Source organism: Scyliorhinus torazame, chromosome 5 (genome assembly GCF_047496885.1).
Source record: "Scyliorhinus torazame isolate Kashiwa2021f chromosome 5, sScyTor2.1, whole genome shotgun sequence".
NCBI lineage: Eukaryota > Metazoa > Chordata > Chondrichthyes > Carcharhiniformes > Scyliorhinidae > Scyliorhinus > Scyliorhinus torazame.
This window is the reverse complement of record NC_092711.1, coordinates 71,975,140-71,995,503: the sequence shown is the minus strand read 5'-3', so window position 1 is coordinate 71,995,503 and position 20,364 is coordinate 71,975,140. Positions and strand designations below refer to the sequence as shown.

Sequence of the window (20,364 nt, the reverse complement as noted above, 5' to 3'; positions counted from 1 at the left end):
TCAAACCTTCAACCTTGTGTTTGAAATAAGTTTAACCTTTAACTTGTAGATTCTGGAAAGAAGCAGTCACTTTCTGTCACTGTATAGAACCACCTTTGGTTTGTGAACTGAAAGAATTTAAGTTCCCCAGTTAGTTTTCATAGTTCTTTGGTTATTTTAACACCTATTACTTACACATGTATTTATTGAATATATCATACTATATTTTGCTCTCTCAACATTTACACCCTGATGACCTTTATGAACTGATTTTAAGGTAGTGTTTTTAAGGCTTGAAAGCTTTTGGGAGTCAGAGATATAATTATGGCATTGTAAAAAACTTGGGTAATGGAGTTTTGTTTGGATTAAGGAGGTTCCCTGTGGAGTTAATTAGATTTCAGCTTGGTAAGGTGATGTGATTAATGGGAGGATCTCAGGTAGCAGCCATTTTGCAGAAAAGAAGTTAGTTGACTTTTAGTTTTTAGAATAATCTTTACTGTCACAAGTCAGCTTACATTAACACTGCAATGAAGTTACTGTGAAAATCACCGAGTCGCCACATTCCGGCGCCTGTTCAGGTACACAGAGGGAGAATTCAGAATGTCCAATTCACCTAACAGCATGTCTTTCAGGACTTGTGGGAGGAAACCGGAACACCTGGAGGAAACCTATGCAGACACAGAGAACGTATAGACTCCGCACAGACAGTGACTCAAGCGGGAATCTAACCTGGGATCCTGGAGCTGTGAAGCAACAGTGCTAACCACTGTGCTTGGAAGGTGAGCTGAAACAAACTGAGAAGCAGCTTCTGAAGAAGTACAGCCAGAGATTCTGCGTGGGTCTGATTGTCAGTGAAGGACAGTCTGTTGTTGGGAGTTTTGATTCTCTGGTGTCTGAAACCACAAGATTCAATGTTTAGAGTCAACAAGATGAACAAGGAAACACATCAGGGCCCAAAACTCCAGCTGGATATTCACAGGAGAAAGTCTGTTATCAAACACCTCGAATGGACAGAACAGAGAAAGATCCCAACTGTAAGAAACTCTCAAATCATTTGTAAATATCTTTCAAATATTGACGGATTCCAACTGTCAGTTTCCAGTACATTTGAAGTCAATGGAAGGTGAAAGAGTGGTTATTCTGGACCAATAATAAACACTAATTAGATCACAGCGACTGAGTATGAGAGATGGTTAAAGGTTCCAGATGAAACTTGATTTTATTACCTTAAATTGGCAGATTCAGACATTTTATATCTTTGTGCTATTTACAGACTGGAAGCTGAAAGCTGCTGTTTCACTTTCAGTCAGGAGCAGATCCCAGTTTTACACCAATCTCTGATTTGACAGCACATTTCCAGCATTCACCATTGTTCTTCCTGACTCTGAACAAATTATAAAGGAGCTTCTGTGCCGCGTCTAGGAGCTCTGAACCATGGAAGAGAGCAGCTGGGACACATTTCTTACACACCTCAGGATTAACCCACACGGGGACTTTGCTGTCAGTGAAGAGAGATGACAAAGATCAAAGTGTCATTTGTCCCTCTCTGTGTGACCCTGAAGGACTGTGTGCAGGCTGAAGTTCTGTTCCTGCCGTGTGATCCTCCCAGATTGTCCTTTCTGAACTCCAGACAGGTGAAGTTAAACACTCAGGTGGGAAAGACAAAATACACAACAGGTTTAAACAAAGCTGATTTATTTGACATTAATCCACAATATTAAACTTCATTCCAGTTACTCTCAGCAGAAACAAACTCCAACTGTCAGAATGAACGTGGTTCAGTCCTGGATGTGATTAACAGCAGCAATAACAGCAGAACCCAACCCCTGTAATCATAGAATTTACAGTGCAGAAGGAGGCCATTCGGCCCATCGAGTCTGCACCGGCTCTTGGAAAGAGCACCCTACCCAAGGTCCACACCTCCACCCTATCCCCATAATCAGTAACCCCACCTAACACTAAGGGCAATTTTGGACACTAAGGGCAATTTATCATGGCCAATCCACCTAACCTGCACATCTTTGGACTGTGGGAGGAAACCGGAGCACCCGGAGGAAACCCACGCACACACGGGGAGGATGTGCAGACTCTGCACAGACAGTGACCCAAGCCGGAATCGAACCTGGGACATGTAAGAACATAGGAACTAGGAACAGGAGTAGGCCATCTGGCCCCACGAGCCTGCTCCGCCATTCAATGAGATCATGGCTGATCTTTGTGGACTCAGCTCCACTCTCCGGCCCGTACACCATATCCCTGAATCCCTTTATTCTTTAGAAAGGTATTTATCTTTTTCTTAAAAACGTTTAAAGAAGGAGCCTCAACTGCTTCACTGGGCAAGGAATTCCAGAGATTCACAACCCTTTGGGTGAAGAAGTTCCTCCGAAACTCGGTCCTAAATCTACTTCCCCTTATTTTGAGCCTATGCCCCCTAGTTCTGCTTTCCCCGACCAGTGGAAACAACCTGCCCACATCTATCCTATCTATTCCCTTCATAATTTTATATGTTTCAATAAGATCCCCCGTATCCTTCTAAACTCCAATGAGTACAGTCCCAGTCTACTCAACCTCTCGTCATAATCTAATCCCCTCAACTCTGGGATCAACCTAGTGAATCTCCTCTGCACTCCCTCCAGTGCCAAAATGTCCTTTCTCAGGTAAGGAGACCAAAACTGAACACAATACTCTAGATGTGGCCTCACCAACACCTTATACAATTGCAGCATAACCTCCCTAGTCTTGAACTCCATCCCTCTAGCAATGAAAGACAAAACTCGATTAGCCTTCTTAATCACCTGTTGCACCTGCACACCAACTTTTTGCGACTCGTGCACCAGCACACCCAGGTCCCTCTGCACAGCAGCATGTTTTAACATTTTACCATTTAAATAATAATCCATTCTGCTGTTATTCCTCCAAAAATGGATAGCCTCACACTTGGCAACATTGAATTCCATCTGCCAGACCCTAGCCCATTCACCTAGACCAAGTGCAAACTTTGCCACATTGCACTTCGTCCCCAACTCCAAATCATCTATGTGGATGATCCTGGAGCTATGAAGCAATTGTTCTAACCACTGTGCTACTGTGCTGCCCTTAATCACCGTGAATTCACTGGTGTGTCAGTGGGTGAGAAGACCAAGTGAATATCTTTCCGCACACACAGCTGGTGAACAGCCTCTTACTCGTGTGAATGTGTTTGTGTGACAGCAGATTCGATTGATTTTAAATCTCTCCTCACACTCTGAACTTTGAAAAGTGTGGACAAGTGGATGTGTGTTGAGGTGGGATGACTGAGCTAATCTCTTCCCACATATGAAATAGATGTACAGTCTTTGCCCAGTGTGAGTGCGCTGACGGACACTGAGTCCACATGTTCACTTGAATCAGTCCCACTGTGAGAGATTCTGAACAGTCTCTTGTCAGTGTATTTTATAACACTTTCCACAGTCCAGACATTTAGAATATCTTCAGTCAGTGCAAACTCACTGGTGTGTTAACAGGTAGAATGACTGAGTGAATCCCTCCCCCTCCCCACACATGGAACAGGTGAATGACCTCTCCCCGGTGTGAACTCACTGATGTTGCTGCAGGATGGACAATCGCCTGAACCTCTTCCTGCACTGAGAGCAGGTGAATGGAGTGGAACCGGAGTGACTGCACTGGTGAACCATCAGTGAATGTGGGTTTTTACAGCTAAGACTGTGACAGGAGCATTTAAACCCTCTCTCTGCAGCATGAACTCACTGTGTGTGGGGGGGCTGGCTGGAGGAGTTGGACACGGAGAGATATTTGTCCGGGTGGATTGGTGGAAGTGAGGAAACTAGCAGAGGCAGCTGATTGGATTGTCTCACACTTATTGGAGGGGAGGATGGAGGAGACAGGAGAGGGAGAACATTTCAAAAGGAACTAACTTGTCTTCGAGATATTAAAAAGATTCAACATGATGTGGGTGAAATAGAAAGTTGACTTATTTTACTTTGATTCACAATATTAACTACTATAACTGGGCTGGGGTTTATTAACAACATCAGAAACAGGCCCCAATGAACATGGTTCAGTCCTGGATGTGATTAACAGCAAAGTTCAATCACTGCCGTTACTCGTGAAGTCGCTGGTGTCTCAGCAGGGCGGATGAGTGAGTGAATCTCTTCTTACACACAAAGCAGGTGAATGGCCTCTCCCCCGTGTGAACTCGCTGGTGTGTCAGCAGACTGGATAAGGTAGTGACTCTCTTCCCACCCCTGGAGCAGGTGAATGGGACCAACGCTGTGTGAGTGCGCTGGTGTATCAGCAGGGCAGATGACTGAATGAATCCCTTCCCACAACTGGTACAGATGAATGGCTTCTCCCCAGTGTGAGTGCGCTGGTGTATCAGCTGGTTGGATAAGGTAGTGAATCCCTTCCCACACATGGAGCAGGTGAATGGTTTCTCCCCAGTGTGAACTCTCTGGTGTATAACCAGGTGGGATGACCGAGTGAATCCCTTCCCACACTCAGAGCAGGTGAATGGCCTCTCCCCAGTGTGGGCGCGCTGATGTACAGTGAGTTGAGAGGACCATCTGAACCCAGTCCCACAGTGAGAGCACCTGAACGGTGTCTTGTTAGTGTGAACACGCCGATGTCGCATAAGTTCCCAGGAACTTTTGAAGCACTTCTCACAGTCTGAGCATTTAAAAGGTCTCTCCCCAGTGTGAACGCGTTGGTGTACAGTGCGTTGAGATGACCATTTGAACCCAGTCCCACAGTGAGAGCACCTAAACGGTCTCTCGTCAGTGTGAATACGTTGGTGGGACATAAGTTCGCTGGAACCTTTAAAGCACTTCCCGCAGTCTCGACACTTAAACAGTTTCACTTCAGTGTGAATTTGCTGGTGTTTTACCAGGCTCTTTGACTTCATGAATCCCTTCCCACGCACAGTGCAGGTGAACGGCCTCTCTCCAGTGTGACTGCGTTGATGGGTTTCCAACTCAGACGGGTATCTGAATCCATTCCCACAGTCCCCACATTTCAACGGTTTATGTCTGGTCTGACTGCATTTATGTTTTGACAGCCCAGATGATCGACTGAATCCTCGTCCACACACACAACACGTGTACGGTTTCTCCCCACTGTGAACGATGCTTTTTCCTTCCATGTTCGAAATTCGATGATATAAAGTCACAATAAATTGGGTGACTGTCAGATCCTGATGCGATGTTCGATTTGAGTTTCCCAACAAATCCCCTTCTCATACCCTGTGAAATTGATTTAAAACAGAAAATAGGGAGTGAGAGAGAACCCACAAAAACACAAAGGCAGGTTGTGAAATTGAGCTGAATGAATCTGGTCATTTGTGGGGCCGGCACTGGGAAAAAGTGACCATGAAAACTGCTGGATTGTCAGAAAAACCCAGCTGGTTCACTGATGTCCTTCAGGGAAGAGAACCTATCACCTGGTCTGGATCTACAGAAGACTCGGTCCTTTATGTCTTCAACTCAAACAGAACTTAGAATCTCCAAACTCTGAAGCTCTACCACCACCAAGAAAGAGCTGAGTGCTCAGCCATTCAGAGGCATTTAAGACTCAACCTCATTGCTGTGGGTGCTTCCACACGGAGGCCAGACTGGATAAGGATGACAGATTTCCTTCAAGGACATTTACCAGATGGGTTTTTACAACAATCAACAATAGTTTCATGGTCGTCATTAGACTTTTAAAATTCCATATTTTTATTGAATTCAAATTCCACCATCTGCCCTGGTGGGATTCAAGCCCATTTCCCCAGAGCATTACCCTGGGTCTCTGGATTACAAGTGCAGTGACAATACCACTACGCCAATGTGTCCCCCTTTGTGATGTATGTTAACACCATCACCTTTAAGTTCCCCTCAAAATCACACAGCAGCCTGACTAGTCTGACCCAGTACAAGAGGAGCTGGAATTTCCTCCATTTAAATCCTGGGAAAATGAAGTCATTGTCTTCAGTCCCCGCTACAAACTCCACTCCCTGAACACCAACTCCAACCCTCTCCCTGGCAACTGAGTGAGGTTGACGCAAACTCTTCACAACTTCAGAATAATATTTGACCCCAAGATGAGTGTACAAGCACAAATCCCCATCATCACCAAGACCACCATTTCCACATCAGGAACTTCACCCAACTGCACCCTAATCCGAGTTCATCTATTGCTGAAACTCTGATCCATTCCTGTTACCTCTCAACTTATTATCCTACACACTCCCGGCCAGCCTCCCAGATTCATCCTCCCTGTAATCCTGGGGTCACACAAAACTCTGCTGCCTGTGTGCTTACTCACACCAAGTCCTGTTCACCCATCACCCCTATGCTCACAGACCGACCGCTGTAATCTCCTCCAGCCTCACAACCTTCTGGGAGAGCTGCACTTCCTCTAATTCCTGAACATTCTGATATTAACTGTGCCACCATTTGTGGCTGCACCTTCATTTTCCCAAGGCCATAAATTGTGGAATTTCCTCCCTAAACCTTTCCGCCTCTCAATCCAACTTTCCTCCTTTAGGATATTCCTTCAAACCTACCTCTTTGATCAAACTTTTGGCCATCAGCCTTAATATCTTCCTTACGTGGCTCAGTGTCAATGTTGTTTGATAACATTTCTGTGAAATATCGAGGGATGTTTCATTACCTTAAAGGCTCAATATAAATAGATCAGCGAATAATGATTTGGACATATATCACCACTGTTCCTTCATCATCACTGGGTGAATAACCTGTAACTCCTTATCTAACATCATTGGTGGAGCACCTTCACCACACAGACTGCAGCGGTTCAAGAAGCTCAAACGTTATAATCTCACGAACTGGGGTTTGGCAATATTTGCTGTTGGTCTTGTTAGTGACACCATTGAGGAGTCACCCGGGGAGTGGGAGTGATGTCACTGTGCAATTGTGGGTGTGTGATGACATCACAGACAGGAAGACAGAACATCTGGGTCGGTGCAAACCAGTGATCACCACACAGTATGGAGGATGTGAGGGTCTTTGAAAGGGTGCAAAGGAGATTTACCAGAATGGTTCCAGGGATGAGGGATTATAGTTGCAATGTTAGGTTGGATTTGGATTTTGTTTATTGTCACATGTACCGAGATACAGTGAAAAGTATTTTTCTGCGAGCAGCTCAACAGATCATTAAGTCCATGAAAAGAAAAGAAATACATAACAGGGCAACACAATGTACACAATGTAACTACATAAACACTGCCATCGGGTGAAGCATACAGGGGTGTAGTGTCAATCAAGTCAGTCCATAAGTGGGTTGTTCTCCTTGGAGCAAATGGCAGAGGGGAGATTTGATAGAGGTGTACCAGTTTCTGATAGGGTTGGATAGTTTATGATATGTCTAGATAAGGTAGATAAAGAAACATCCCCATTATCCGATCATACAATGATTTCAGGGCAGATTTACGATTTGGTGGTGGTGGGGATGTGATGAATAAATTACACCCAGTGAGTGGTAATGACCTGGAACTTTAATGCCAAAATTCAAAGCTCAATAATATCCAGATCCTGATGAATCCATTGTAGTTTAGATTGTAGTTTAGTCGGGCAGCATGGTCGGCACGGGCTTGGAGGGCCGAAGGGCCTGTTCCTGTGCTCTACTTTCCTTTGTTCTTTTGTTCATCCCTGTCAGTGAAGGAGAGAAATTAACAACATTCTCTCCTCCTGCTGACAGGACAGAGTTCGGCGCGCATGCGTCCTGCTGCTCCTTTAACATTAACACTGGCCTGGCCCCTGCCGGAAATACAGCGGCCCGGGGAAGCGCGCCGCAGGGTTGAGAGTTTCTTATTCGCGGTTTGAGGTCTTCACTGAGTGTTTATCAAGTCTTTCCGCCCGCCCACAGCGCGCATTGCTCTCTCGGGCACACTGTTACCTTACCCGCTGTGGAGACCAGAAACAAGCTGCTCCCCATCACCCCCACTGCGCATGTTCCTTTCACTGGGCTGTTCCGCACCTGCGCGATGGTCTCTTGTCCATATCCGGGAGTCTCTGCCGCGTGGCATGCTGGGCAAAATGTGCGCCATTGAAGATCATGGTTGAAAAGATTTATTTGTTGTTGTTGGATGTCGACTGGGACTGAAGGACCATACAGAAACGCAAAAGCACGACCCAATTCTCTTTTGGAGTTGGTCTGAAATTGTGAGACACAGTGGAAATAAATAGACAAAACCATCCCGCTAGGCACAAATGGATAATAATAATCTTTATTATTGCCACAAGTAGGCTTAGATTAACACTGCAATACAGTTACTGTGAAAATCCCAAGGGCCTGTTCGAATACACTGAAGCAGAATTCAGAACGTCCAAATTACCTAACACCATGTCTTTCGGGACTTGTGTTAGGAAACCCACACAGACACGGGGAGAACGTGCAGACTCTGCCAGACAGTGACTCAAGTGGAAATCAAACCTGGGACCCTGGTGCTGTTAAGCAACGGTGCTAACCACTGTGCTACCATACTTCGTGGTATCTCAGCAGGTTCGATCAACAAGTGAATCTATTCCAACACAGAGAACATTTAAACAGCCACTCTCCAGTAAGAATGTGCTGATCATGCATGAAACCTTTGAATCTTTAAACTAGGGCATGTTCCACTGGAATAATAGCAAGATGTCCTGGCTTACAAAGTATTTGAATGGTCTCTCTCCAGTGTGACTGTGCTATCTGTCAGTAAATGATATGACCGAGAGCAGCGCTTCCCACATTGAGCTGCTGAGTGGTCAATCTGCAGTGTCATGACACCCTGGGCCAGTGCGTGGTCAATTCCAGCCCCACTTGACAAGGAGTCACAACACAATGAAATTTAACTTTTATCTTAAAATATCCCATGTCTTCAGATGGCCAATAACTACAGTCACCTGGCCTTGTAAATTTAAACACTATTAACCTTATATTATTAACAGTAATTATAATTAAATAGGCAACACATGCAACTGGTTAATTCTACTATCCAATGACTGGGACTACGGCGCTGAGAACCCGGGTACGAATCCCAGCCCTGGGTCATTGTCCATGTGGAGTTTGTACATTCTCCCCGTGTCTGTGTAGGTTTCACCCCCACAACCCAAAGATGTGCAGGTTAGGTGTATTGGCTATGCTAAATTGCCCCTTAATTGGAAAAAAATAATTGGGTGCTCTAAATTTATTTTTAGAAAAATTCTATCTAATATCTAACTCTCAACCATCTCCCCTGAACTCACCCCACCCTCTACACATAGACAGACAAACAAACACAGAGGGGAAAGAGAGTGTGAACTTAATGCCGACAATAAAAGGTTAAGAGTCTGTTTCAGATGGAAGTATTGCAGTTAGTTCCTTCACTCTAGGCTTTAAGATGGATGTTGCCTTTACATTCAGTTTGCAATGGTTTTCACAGTAGACTCACAGAACGAGCAGGCAACCAGCATTTGAGAGAGAGAAAGTTTCTTCTTCCAGGGTCTAGAAGTCTCATGCCTTCAGACAGTACGCAGTAGAGCAGAGTGAGAAAGCTGCTTCCACCGTGAGGGTCCAGTGGCTTCGCCTGGGTTTTCTCTGAAAAACTACACCTGATAAGAACAAATCGCTAGCTGTTGCCGGGTGGAATACTGTCCCTAGCCAATCCATTGATCACCAGTCAACCAATTGGAACAAACCCCTTATATCTCTAGGGTGCCATAAAGTCTGGATTTGTCTGTCCAAAATAGAAAACTTGATAACACAGTGTACAGTTTTGACACTTTGAGTTGCTTACTTCCTCTGCTCGAGTTAAATGTATGTCTCAATGGTCCAAAATAATAAAGAGAAAATTAAAGGAATACGAATTAAGGGAATCAACCGTAAGATCCATATAGCAACATGACTGTATCATGGGTTCCCAGATCAGAGAGGAAGTCCGTTCATTCCCAGTCAGTGACTTGCACTTTATAGCACCTTAACAGTAATGACAACATTCCATAACCCTTCACAGGAACATTAACTGTCCCAATATTTAAATAGTTGATTGCTGACATTTTTATGCTCGTCTCTCCAATTTAATCCCAAAACACAGCTGTAATTCCCACAGTCAAAACAGGAATGATCTGCTTTTCTCGACATGAATCAATGGCACTGCAAAATAGCATTCCATAACACACTGACAGTTGTGAAACCACTGGTCCTCTGATTCATGGTTAATTGACCTGCCAGAATGCAACATAAACGTGAATTGTGTGTGTATTTCATGTTTATTACATCACACACATATTTTAGTAAAATGTCTTTCAACTGATTGATCCCAGACTGATTTATTCCACCAATATTAATAACAAATGTTTCATGTCTCCAGTTTTGTTTTACTGCTCCTGTATTCAGCCAATCTCAATTTTTTCTCCGTGCATTTCTTGCTGGTAATTTCTCTCTTATTTTATTCTCCGTACTGTTTAAATCAGTTTCCCATCTGTGTTGTGTCTCTCCATCCAGATTATTCAGACATTGTACCCAAGTTGGTTAAGATTTCAGCATTATGGTTTGTACATTTGATCTGCTAGGTGTCTGCCATTTCCCTCAGTCTCTCTCTTTGTCCTCCTGAAGTTTGTTGTGAAGAGTCTCACTGTTTCCTATATTTCCATTTCCCCAGTCTCTCTCTGTTCTCCTGGAATTTGTTACTATCCTCCCCACTATTCCTGTATTTCAATTTTCCCCAGTCTATCTCGGTGTCATCCTGAAATTTGTTATGATCAGCCTCACTGTTTCCTATATTTCCATTCCCCCAGTCTCATTCTGTTCTCCTGGAATTTGTTACTATCCTCCCTATTATTCTTATATTTCTATTTTCCCCAGTTTCTCCCTGTCCTCACTGTTTCCTATATGTCAATTTTCACCAGTCTCTCTCTGCTTCCCTTAAGTTTGCCCGATAGGACAGGACATGTCCCATATGTGTTTGCTTGGGTGTTGGTGTATCCACGAGTGCCTGGTATGTGTGTTTGTAGAATATATTGGTGTGTATGTGTGTCTGTATATTTTCTATGAAGTCGACATAGTTAATATAGAAAGGTACAGGAGGTGAAGTGGCTGCATAAAGCCCCATGTTCGAGGTATAAAAGAGCTTCCTTGACCTTGTTACCAATGATAGTGAATACACTCTGAAAATAACAATTTCAAAACTATTTTCAAAAAAATTTAGAGTACCCAATTATTATTTTTTCAAACGAAGGGGCAATTTAGTGTGGTCAATCGACCTAACCTGCACATCTTTGGGTTGTGGGGGTGAAACCCATGCAGACACAGGAAGAATATGCAAACACGGACAGTGACCCAGGGCCAGGCTTCAAACATGGGTCCTCAGTGCTGTAGGCAGCAGTGCTAACCACTGCACCACCGTGCCACCCACAATTTTAAAAACTAAACGTGACTACACATGCGTACTTATAGCTTCCTACATTACAACAGTGAATATATTTCAAAAGTACTCCATTGGCTTTAAAACACTTTAGGAGGTCCAGTGGGAGTGAGGTTTTATAGAAATGTACATTTGTTCTCACTGTCCCTACACCCGGACATATTACACTCTGTGTCCTCACCAAAATAATTGATAAAGGTAGAGTCTTAATTTTGTGTAATAACCACAGTGTTGACACCATTTTGAATACTCTGTGAAACTCCAGACACACCATATGCACAATTATTTGTTGTAAAACACAGCGAGTTGTTGTGATTTGGAATGCACGGTCTATAAATGGTGCTGGAATCTCATTGGACTGTAACTTCCAAAAGGGAATTTGGTACATTCTGAAAAAGAAAACAAAACAGTCAAACTCTGGGATTAATGGGTCGCTGTACAAAGAGCTGGCACGGGGAAAATGGGCCAAATAGACTCCTCTGTGCTCTAGCAGCCTTGTGTACATGTAAAAGGAGTGGTAACAACCTGGAACCTACTGCCTATGAGGGTAGGAGATGCAGAGATGACGGAAGGATTTCAATTGGAAAGGCACTGAGAGAAATAAACCTACAGGGATTCGGGGATAGAACGGGACAATGGACAGACTGGTTTCCTCCACAGGGAGCTGACATGGTCCCAAAGGGCTGAATGGCCCCATCCCCCAGATGCTGTGATCTCAGGAGAGAAATTCAGCTGCTCCAGTCTCCAACTAACTGGAGTCCCTCATCTCTGGTGCCATTCCAGTCCAAAGATGTGCAGGTTAGGTGGATTGGCCATGATAAATTGCCCTTAGTGTTGGGTGGGGTTACTGGGTTATGGGCATAGGGTGGAGGTGTTGACCTTGGGTGGGGTGCTCTTTCCGGGGACCGGTGCAGACTCGATGGGCCGAATGGCCTTCTTATGCATTGTAAATTCTATGATAATCTATGATTCTTGTAAATGTCCTCTACACCCTCTCTAAGTACTTGACATATTTCCTAAAGTGTGGGGCCCATATATAGGTTTCCACTCTAAAGGGTAGAATTGATAAGTCCAGGGTTAGACTGCACTGGGAGAACTTTCAACATTGGTGATCTCCATTTAGAAAAAGGAAATAGAGGCACTGGATAAGGTGCAACAAAGATTCATAATGTACAGAACTGAGAGCATTTAACACTCAGGTTAGGCTGGGGCTGCTTTTTTCTGGAAAAGAGAAGACTGATGGGTGCCCGGATGGAAATCTTTAAGATTATGAAGGAATTCAATAATCCAATAGGAATTTCAGTAGAAACCTCTTTACCCAGCGAGTGGTGAGAATGTGGAACTCACTACCACAGCGAGTGGTTGAAGTGAACAGCATGAATACACTGAACGTAAAGCTAGATGCATACATGAGAGAGAAAGAATAGGAGATGCTGATGGGGGAGATATAGAGGGGTGGGTGGAGGATCATGTGGAGCATAAATACGGACACAATCCATGGCTACCCTCAGCCAGTATGGGAATTTAACCTGTGCTGTTGGTGTCACTCAGCACAAACCAGCCAACTGAGCTAACTGATCCCCGTGTCAATCTGTAATAATTCCTTAAATATTGCCTGAGATTGCCCGTCTCCCACCATACTATTTAATGTTGTTTCCCAGGGCACCTCAGACAACTTGCCCGTTTTCTTCTGTGAAAAGCACCGAGATAAATTAAACAAAAGAACAATGTAAGCACCATAGCCCATCTTCATGGCAATGTGGCATGATTTTTGCGGTTTCCAAACAGAAATGGTAATGAAACATCTTCTAACCTCACTCTTTCACCCTTGTGAAATGTGAAACCAGATGTTCGCAAGAAGGCTCAGAGAGAATCAGGCCACTGGAGACGAAGTCGTGAGACTGGCCAGTCCAGCAGAAAGAAATCCTCTGACCATCCCCATTGACCAACAGAATGAACAAAATGCAGTCCTGGATGTAATTGAGAACAGAAACAATAACAGCAGAATCCAATCCCTGTAATCAGTTGCAAACCTGTCGGTGTCTCAGAAAGAGTGCTGAATTACTAAATCCCTTCGCACATTGAGGGCAGGTGAATGGCCTCTCCCCTATGGTGTGACTGCAGATGGCATAACCAAGTGAATTGTGCAAATAGATGTGAACGGGTGTGAGATAATCGGGATTATGGAGACATGGCTGCAGGATGACCAGGGATGGGAACTGAATATATTCAGTATTTAGGAAGGAGAGACAAAAAGGAAAAGGCAGTGGAGTGGCAGTGCTGGTTAAAGAGGAAATTAATGCAATAGTGAGGAAGGATATTAGCTCTGACAATGTGCAATCTGTATGGGTAGAGCTGAGAAACACCAAGGGGCAAAATAATTAGTGGGCATCGTATACAGACCCCAAACTGCAGTGGTGATGTTGGGAATGGCACAAAACAGGAAATTAGGCTGATTGTTAAAGTTTCTATAGGTATATGACGAGGAAAGGATTGGTGAAGACAAACGTAGCTTCCTTAGTCAGAAACAGGGGAATGTATAATAGGGGACAAAGAAATGGGTGAGCAAATAAATACATATTTTGGTTCTGTCTTCAGAAATGTGGACACAAATCAGACACAGAAATGTTGGGGACGCAGGATTTAGTGAGAGGGAGGAACTGAAGGAGATCAATATTAGTAGCGAAGTGGTGTTGGGGAAATTGATGGGATTGAAGGCTGATAAATCCCCAGGGCCTGATAATCTGCAACTCAAAGTACTTAAAGAAGTGACTCTCTGTGGTAGTCTGTGTAGAGGTATTACGGTACCTGGTAATGCTGGAACACCATTGGTAGATATTGTATGTTTCTTATTGGTCAAGCTGTATGGTAGTTCTGCCCTGCAAGGCGGGGTATAAGAGCCCGTGCCGCCCCAGCAGCATTCTTTCTGTACCTGAGCTGCTGGGGGAAACATCTAGCTTATTAAAGCCTTCAGTTGGACTACAACCTCGCTTTCGTGGTGATTGATCGTGCATCACTTTAATAAGGTAGATTTAAAAGGATGGAGCTCCGAATCAAGCCGGAGTGTCTGCAACTTAGCCCCCACGTGGCAAACTCCGCAGCAACCGTCAAGCACTGGCTGGCGTGTTTTAACGGATATCTCGGAACAGCCGAAAACACACCCACGGGAGAACAGAAATTGCAAGTCCTGCACTCAAGGGTGAGCCCAGAAATTTACACCCTCATCGAGGCCACGGACGACTTTGATGCTGCATTGGAGCTGCTAAAAGGACATTATATTCGCCGGGTAAACCAGGTCTACGCCCGACATCTGCGAGCAACGAGGCGACAAATCCCTGGGGAAATCACTGGAAGAATTCTACTGTGCGCTCCTGGTGTTGGGGAGAACCTGCAGCTGCCCGCAAGTTTCGGCGAGCGACCACACAGAACTTTTGATCCGGGACGCTTTCGTTGCAGGTATGCTGTCCTCCCAAATCCGCCAGCGATTGCTGGAGAGACACCCGAGACCTCAATGAGGCACAGGCCATTGCAGGCTCCCTGGATGTGGCTTCCCGAATCGACCGCGCTTACGTCCCCGACCATGTGGCAGCCCCCTGGGCAGCGTGGAACCCCCCACCCACCGTGGCCGACCCCGAGACATTTCCCAACCCCCCCACAAGCTTGTGCTGCAAGGCGGCCTGGCAACCCCGGGGGGCCCCGCTGCTACTTTTGCGGGCAGGCCATGCACCCCCGGCAGCGCTGTCCGGCCCGCGCATCCACCTGCAAGGGATGCGGTAAAAAGGGCCACTTCCTGGTGGTATGCCAGGCCCGGACGGTCGCTGCAGTCTCCGGTGGCGATTGCGGACCGCCACCACAACCCTCTCCACAGTCCCCATGCGGCCAGCGAGCGCCACCATCTTCCTCCTCCAGGGCCACATGCGGCCCCCGGGTGCCGCCATCTTGTCCTGCGGACGCCACGTGCGATGGATGGGCACCGCCATTTTGTGCCTGGCACCCGCCGCAGCCCCACGCACACCCCAGCCACCAGTCCCACCCTCCCTCTCACAGGTGCCCCCGTCCCAGGAGGATCGGTCCTTCCGCCGGCCCTGTCAAGCCCCCCCGCCCACAGACGCACCCCGCAGACGCTCCCTTCTCAGGTCAACCGGTTTCCCCACCAGCGCCGTCTAGGGGTGTTGAAGCTGCCACAGAGATCGAGGCTATGCTCCCAGAGTCACAGACGCCCGAGCCTCCACCGGCATCAGCACCAGAGCTTCAACGATCACAGAGGACAACCAGGGCCCCCGATCGACTGATTGCTTCATTTTAAAGTTTATATAGTTAATTGTGAATCTGTAAATAGTTACGACAATAAGACAAAAACGCTGTATGGAGGTATTACGGTACCTCCATAATAACTATAACTTCTACCACGTTACCATGTTGTAATATCAGGCCACCACCCCCGCCGGACTCTTTTTTAACAGGGGGTGAATGTGGTAGTCTGTGTAGAGGTATTACGGTTCTTGGTAATGCTGGAACACCATTGGTAGATATTGTATGTTTCCTATTGGTCAAGCAGTATGGTAGCTTCGCCCCGAAAGGCTGGGTATAAGAGCCCGTGCCGCCCCAGCAGCATTCTTTCTGTACCTGTGCTGCTGGGGGAAACACCTAGCTTATTAAAGCCTTCAGTTGGACTACAACCTCGCTTTAGTGGTCATTGATCGTGCATCACTCTCGAAATAGTGGATGCATTGGTGGTCACCTTCCAGGACTTTATACACTCTGGAACAAATGCTGCAGATTGGAGGGTGCCTTATGTAGTTCCCCTATTTAAAAAAAGAGATAGAGAGAAAACAGGGAATTATAGACCAGTAAGCCTGACATCGGTAGTGGGGAAAAGTCTCAAATCCATTGTCAAAGATTTTGTAGCAAAGCACTTATAATAATAATCTTTATTGCCACAAGTAGGCTTACATTAACACTGCAATGAAGTTCCTGTGAAAAGCCCCGAGTCGTCACACTCCGACGTCTGTTCAGGTTCACAGAGGGAGAATTCAGAATGTCCAAATCATATAACAGCACGTCTTTTGAGATTTCTGGGAGGAAACCAGAGGGGCCGGAGGAACCCACACACACACACACGGAGAGAACATGCAGACTCCGCACAGACAGTGACCCAAGCCAGGAATCGAACCTTGGACCCTGGCGCTGTAAAGCAACAGTGCAGCCCCACAAAACATAGAAAGCAGTGACAGGATCGGACAGACTCAGCATGGATTTATGAAGGGGAAATCATGCTTGACAAATCTACTGGAATTCTTTGAGGGTGTAACTGGTAGAGATAACGAGGAGGAGCCAGTGAATGTGGTATATTTGGACTTTCAGATGGCTTTTGTCCCGCATGAGAAATTAGTGTGTAAAATAAAAGCACATGGAATTAGGCGCAGTGTGTTGATATGGATTTTAAAAAACTGGTTGGCAGACAGGAAACAAAGAGTAGGAATTAATGGTCTTTTTCAAATTGGCAGGCAGTGACTAGTGGGGTACCGCAGGGATCGGTGCTCGGACCCCAGATATTCACAAGATATATTAATGATTTTAAAAAAAATTTAAAGTACCCAATTCCTTTTTTCGAATTAAGGGGCAATTTAGTGTGGCCAATTCATCGACCCTGCACATCTTTGGGTTATGGGGTTGAGATCCACGGAGACACAGGGAGAACTTGTCTCCACACAGACAGTGATCCGGGGTAGAATTGAACACTGATCCTCAGTGCCGTGAGGCAGCAGTGCTAACCACTGTGCCACCCGATATATTAACTATTTAGATGAGGGAACAAAATGAGAAGGCAGACTATTATCTGAACGGCCATAGATTAGGAGAGGGGACTATGCAACGAGACCTGGATATCCTCGTACACCAGTCACTGAAGGTACACATGCAGCTACAGCAGGCGGTAAAGAAGGTAAATGCTATGCTAGCCTTCACCGCGAGCGGATTAGAGAACAGGAGCAGGAATATCTTGCTGCAAATATACAGGATCTTGGCGAGACCATACCTGGAATATTGTGTGCAGTTTTGGTCTCCTTATCTGAGGAATTATGTTCTTGCTCCAGAGGGAGTGCAGCGAAGGTTTACCAGACTGATTCCTGGGATGGTGGGACTGATGTATAAGAGATTGAATCAGTTAGGATTGTATTCGCTGGAGTTCAGAAGAATGGGGGATCTCATAGAAACCTATAATATTCCAACAGGACTTGGCAGGGTAGATGCAGGATAAATTTTCCCGATGGTGGGAGTGTACAGAACGAGAGGTCGCAGTCTGAGGACAGACCATTTAGACAGAGATCAGGAGAAATTTCTTCAACCAGAGAGTGGTGAGCTTGTGGAATTTGTTACTGGAGGAAATAGTTGAGGCCAATACACTATGTTTTCAAGAAGCAGTTAGATACAGCACTTAGGGCGAAGGGGATCAAAGGATATGGAGGGGAAAGCGGGATTAGGCTATGGAGTTGGATGATAAGCCATGATCATAGTGAATGTCAGAGCAGGTGCCAAGGGCCAAACGATCTCTTTGTGCTCCTATTTTCGATGTTTCTATGTAATCCCTTCCCACACTAAGAGCAGGTGAATGGCCTCTCCCCAGTGTGAACTCGCTGGTGTGTCTGCAGACTGGATGACTGTGTGAATCCATTCCCACACTGAGAGCAGGTGAACGGCCTCTCCCCAGTGTGAACTCGCTGGTGTGTCTGTAGGTTGGTTAACTGAGTGAATCCTTTCCCACACTGAGAGCAGGTGAATGGCCTCTCCCCAGTGTGAATTCGTTGGTGTGTCTGCAGACTGGATGACTGAGTGAATCCCTTCCCACACTGAGAGCAGGTGAATGGCCTATCCCCAGTGTGAATTCGCTGATGTCTCAGCAAGGTGGATGAATCACTAAATCCCTTCCCACACTGAGAACAGGTGAACGGTCTCTCCGCAGTGTGAACTCGCTGGTGTGTCCGCAGGGTGGATAACTGAGTAAATCCCTTCCCACACTGAGAGCAGGTGAATGGTCTATCGCCAGTGTGAACTCGCTGGTGTGTCCGCAGGGTGGATAACTGAATGAATCCCTTCCCACACTGAGAGCAGGTGAATGGCCTCTCCCCAGTGTGAACTCGCAGATGTTTCCGCAGGGTGGATGAATCAATGAATGCCTTCCCACACTGAGAGCAGCTGAATGGCCTCTCCCCAGTGTGACTGCGGCGATGAATCTCCAGCACAGATGGGGCTCCGAATCCCTTCCCACAGTCCCCACATTTCCACGGTTTCTCCATGTTTTGGGTCTCCTGGTGTCTCTCCAGATTGGACAATCAGTGGAAGCCTCGTCTACACACAGAACATGTGCACTGTCTCTCCTCACTGTGAACGGTGTGATGTTTTTTCAGGCTGCGTAACTGGTTTAAGCTCTTTGCACAGTCAGTTAGGGTCTGGTTTAGCACAGGGCTAAATAGCTGGTTTTGAAGGCAGGCCAGCAGCACGGTTCAATTCCCGTACCAGCCTCCCCGAAAAGGCGCCGGAATGTGGCGACTAAGGGCTTTTCACAGTAACTTCATTTGAAGCCTACTTGTGACAATAAGCGATTTTCATTTTCATTTCACTGGAACACTCTCACTCGGGTGTGTTGTTTGGGTCTCGGTGCTTTTCCAATTACATGCACGTTTAAAATCTTTTGAAGCCGACAGATCGGACAAACATTTCTCCTTCTCGCCGATGATATTCAGAGCCCGATGATATTCAGATCAGAAGGAATCGAGTGAGTTTGTCACATCGAGACGTGATGTTTGAGATTTCTGTCTATAATTCCTCCTCTTCCAATATCCTTTAAATACAATTTACAGAAGTCATCAGTTAGTACAGGATAGAAATTCAGAAGACAATTCTATTTCAATCGAACATTATTTACTCTCTTGTTCTCAAAAAGCTCTAAATCTCCATCTCACACACTCTCCCTCCATTCTCACTCTGCTGTATCTAATATTCACCCTCCCAATTCTCCAGAAGGTGCTGATTCATGTGGATTGACAGATCCAAGCTCAGCTCACTGCTCCCTGACCAGGACACAGAGATTAGAATAGGAGCAAGAGTAGCCATTCAGCCCACCGAGTCTGCTCAACCATTCAATGAGATCCTTGGCCGATCGATCGCAACACCATTTTCCCCACACAATCCCCATATCCCTCGACATCTTCAATATCTAGAAACCAATCAATATTTGCCTTGAACATACCTGATGACTGAGGCTCCACATTCCTCTGGAGTCGAGAATTCCAAAGCTTCACCACATCCTCGAGTGAATAAATCCCTCCTCATATCAGCATTCTCTCTATTTTCCTACCTGATCCCCATTACCCTTAACTCCATTGTCAATAAAATATCTGTCAACCTTGTGCTTGAATATATTCAATGACCCCCAGATACAACTGGTCCCTGTGGAAGAGAAATCCAAAGACTAACAACCCTCTGAGGGAAGAGATGACTGGAAATCTATAACCTAGTCACAGTCCTTTATTACAAGATGAGAAATAATAATAAATTTACTTTATTACAAACTGTAAATAACATATCTAATCTGGACCATGCAACAAAACTAGACATATCTCTGTCCATTATTAATTTAATTGCCCTGAAATGTCAGCCATCTCCTGGGGAACATTTTAAACGTGCATGTAATTGTCAACATTAGGAAAGAGACAATCCTTTTTTGAAATAAATTTAGAGTAACCAATAATTTTTTTTTGCAATTAAGGTGCAATTTAGCATGGCCAATCCACCTACCCTGCACATCTTTGGGTTGTGGAGCTGAGATCCACGCAGACACAGGGAGAATGGGCAAACTCCACATGGACAGTGACCCAGGGCCGGGATCGAACCCGGGTCCTTGGCCCTGTGAGGCAGCAGTGCTTCACCATGCTTTTTGTCAGTCAAATAAATGCGTCAACCTGTTCAGGCAGTGTTTTTCAAACTTTTTTTCCGGGTACCCATTTTTA

General features: G+C 45.6%; 1 protein-coding gene and 1 long non-coding RNA gene across 5 annotated transcripts in view; both read right to left on the bottom strand.

Moving 5' to 3' along the window:
* Positions 1–1,657: 1,657 nt before the first annotated feature.
* LOC140418387 (uncharacterized) lies at positions 1,658–7,934 on the bottom strand. 2 transcript variants are annotated; one of them, XM_072501859.1, is made up of 2 exons: positions 7,878–7,934; positions 1,658–5,216 (listed from the first exon to the last, which is right to left on the bottom strand). In XM_072501859.1, exon 2 carries the CDS (start codon positions 5,114–5,116, stop codon positions 4,079–4,081), a length of 1,038 nt encoding a protein of 345 aa, XP_072357960.1. In that variant the 5' UTR covers positions 5,117–5,216; positions 7,878–7,934; the 3' UTR covers positions 1,658–4,078. The 2 variants fall into 2 exon arrangements, with proteins under 2 accessions (XP_072357960.1, XP_072357962.1); XM_072501861.1 differs by lacking the exon at positions 7,878–7,934 and adding an exon at positions 6,521–6,626.
* Positions 7,935–16,256: 8,322 nt separating this feature from the next.
* The window catches only part of LOC140418404 (uncharacterized), a 128,285-nt gene continuing 124,177 nt past the window's right edge, over positions 16,257–20,364 (bottom strand). For all 3 annotated transcript variants that reach the window (XR_011945012.1, XR_011945013.1, XR_011945011.1), the window contains one exon: positions 16,257–19,196. This is a non-coding gene — a long non-coding RNA (uncharacterized lncRNA). The remainder of the gene's footprint in view (positions 19,197–20,364) is intronic.

Excerpts from the sequence above, each read along its gene's own strand:
- LOC140418387 (XM_072501859.1), bottom strand. The coding sequence starts at position 5,116 with ATGGAAGGAAAAAGCATCGTTCACAGTGGGGAGAAACCGTACACGTGT.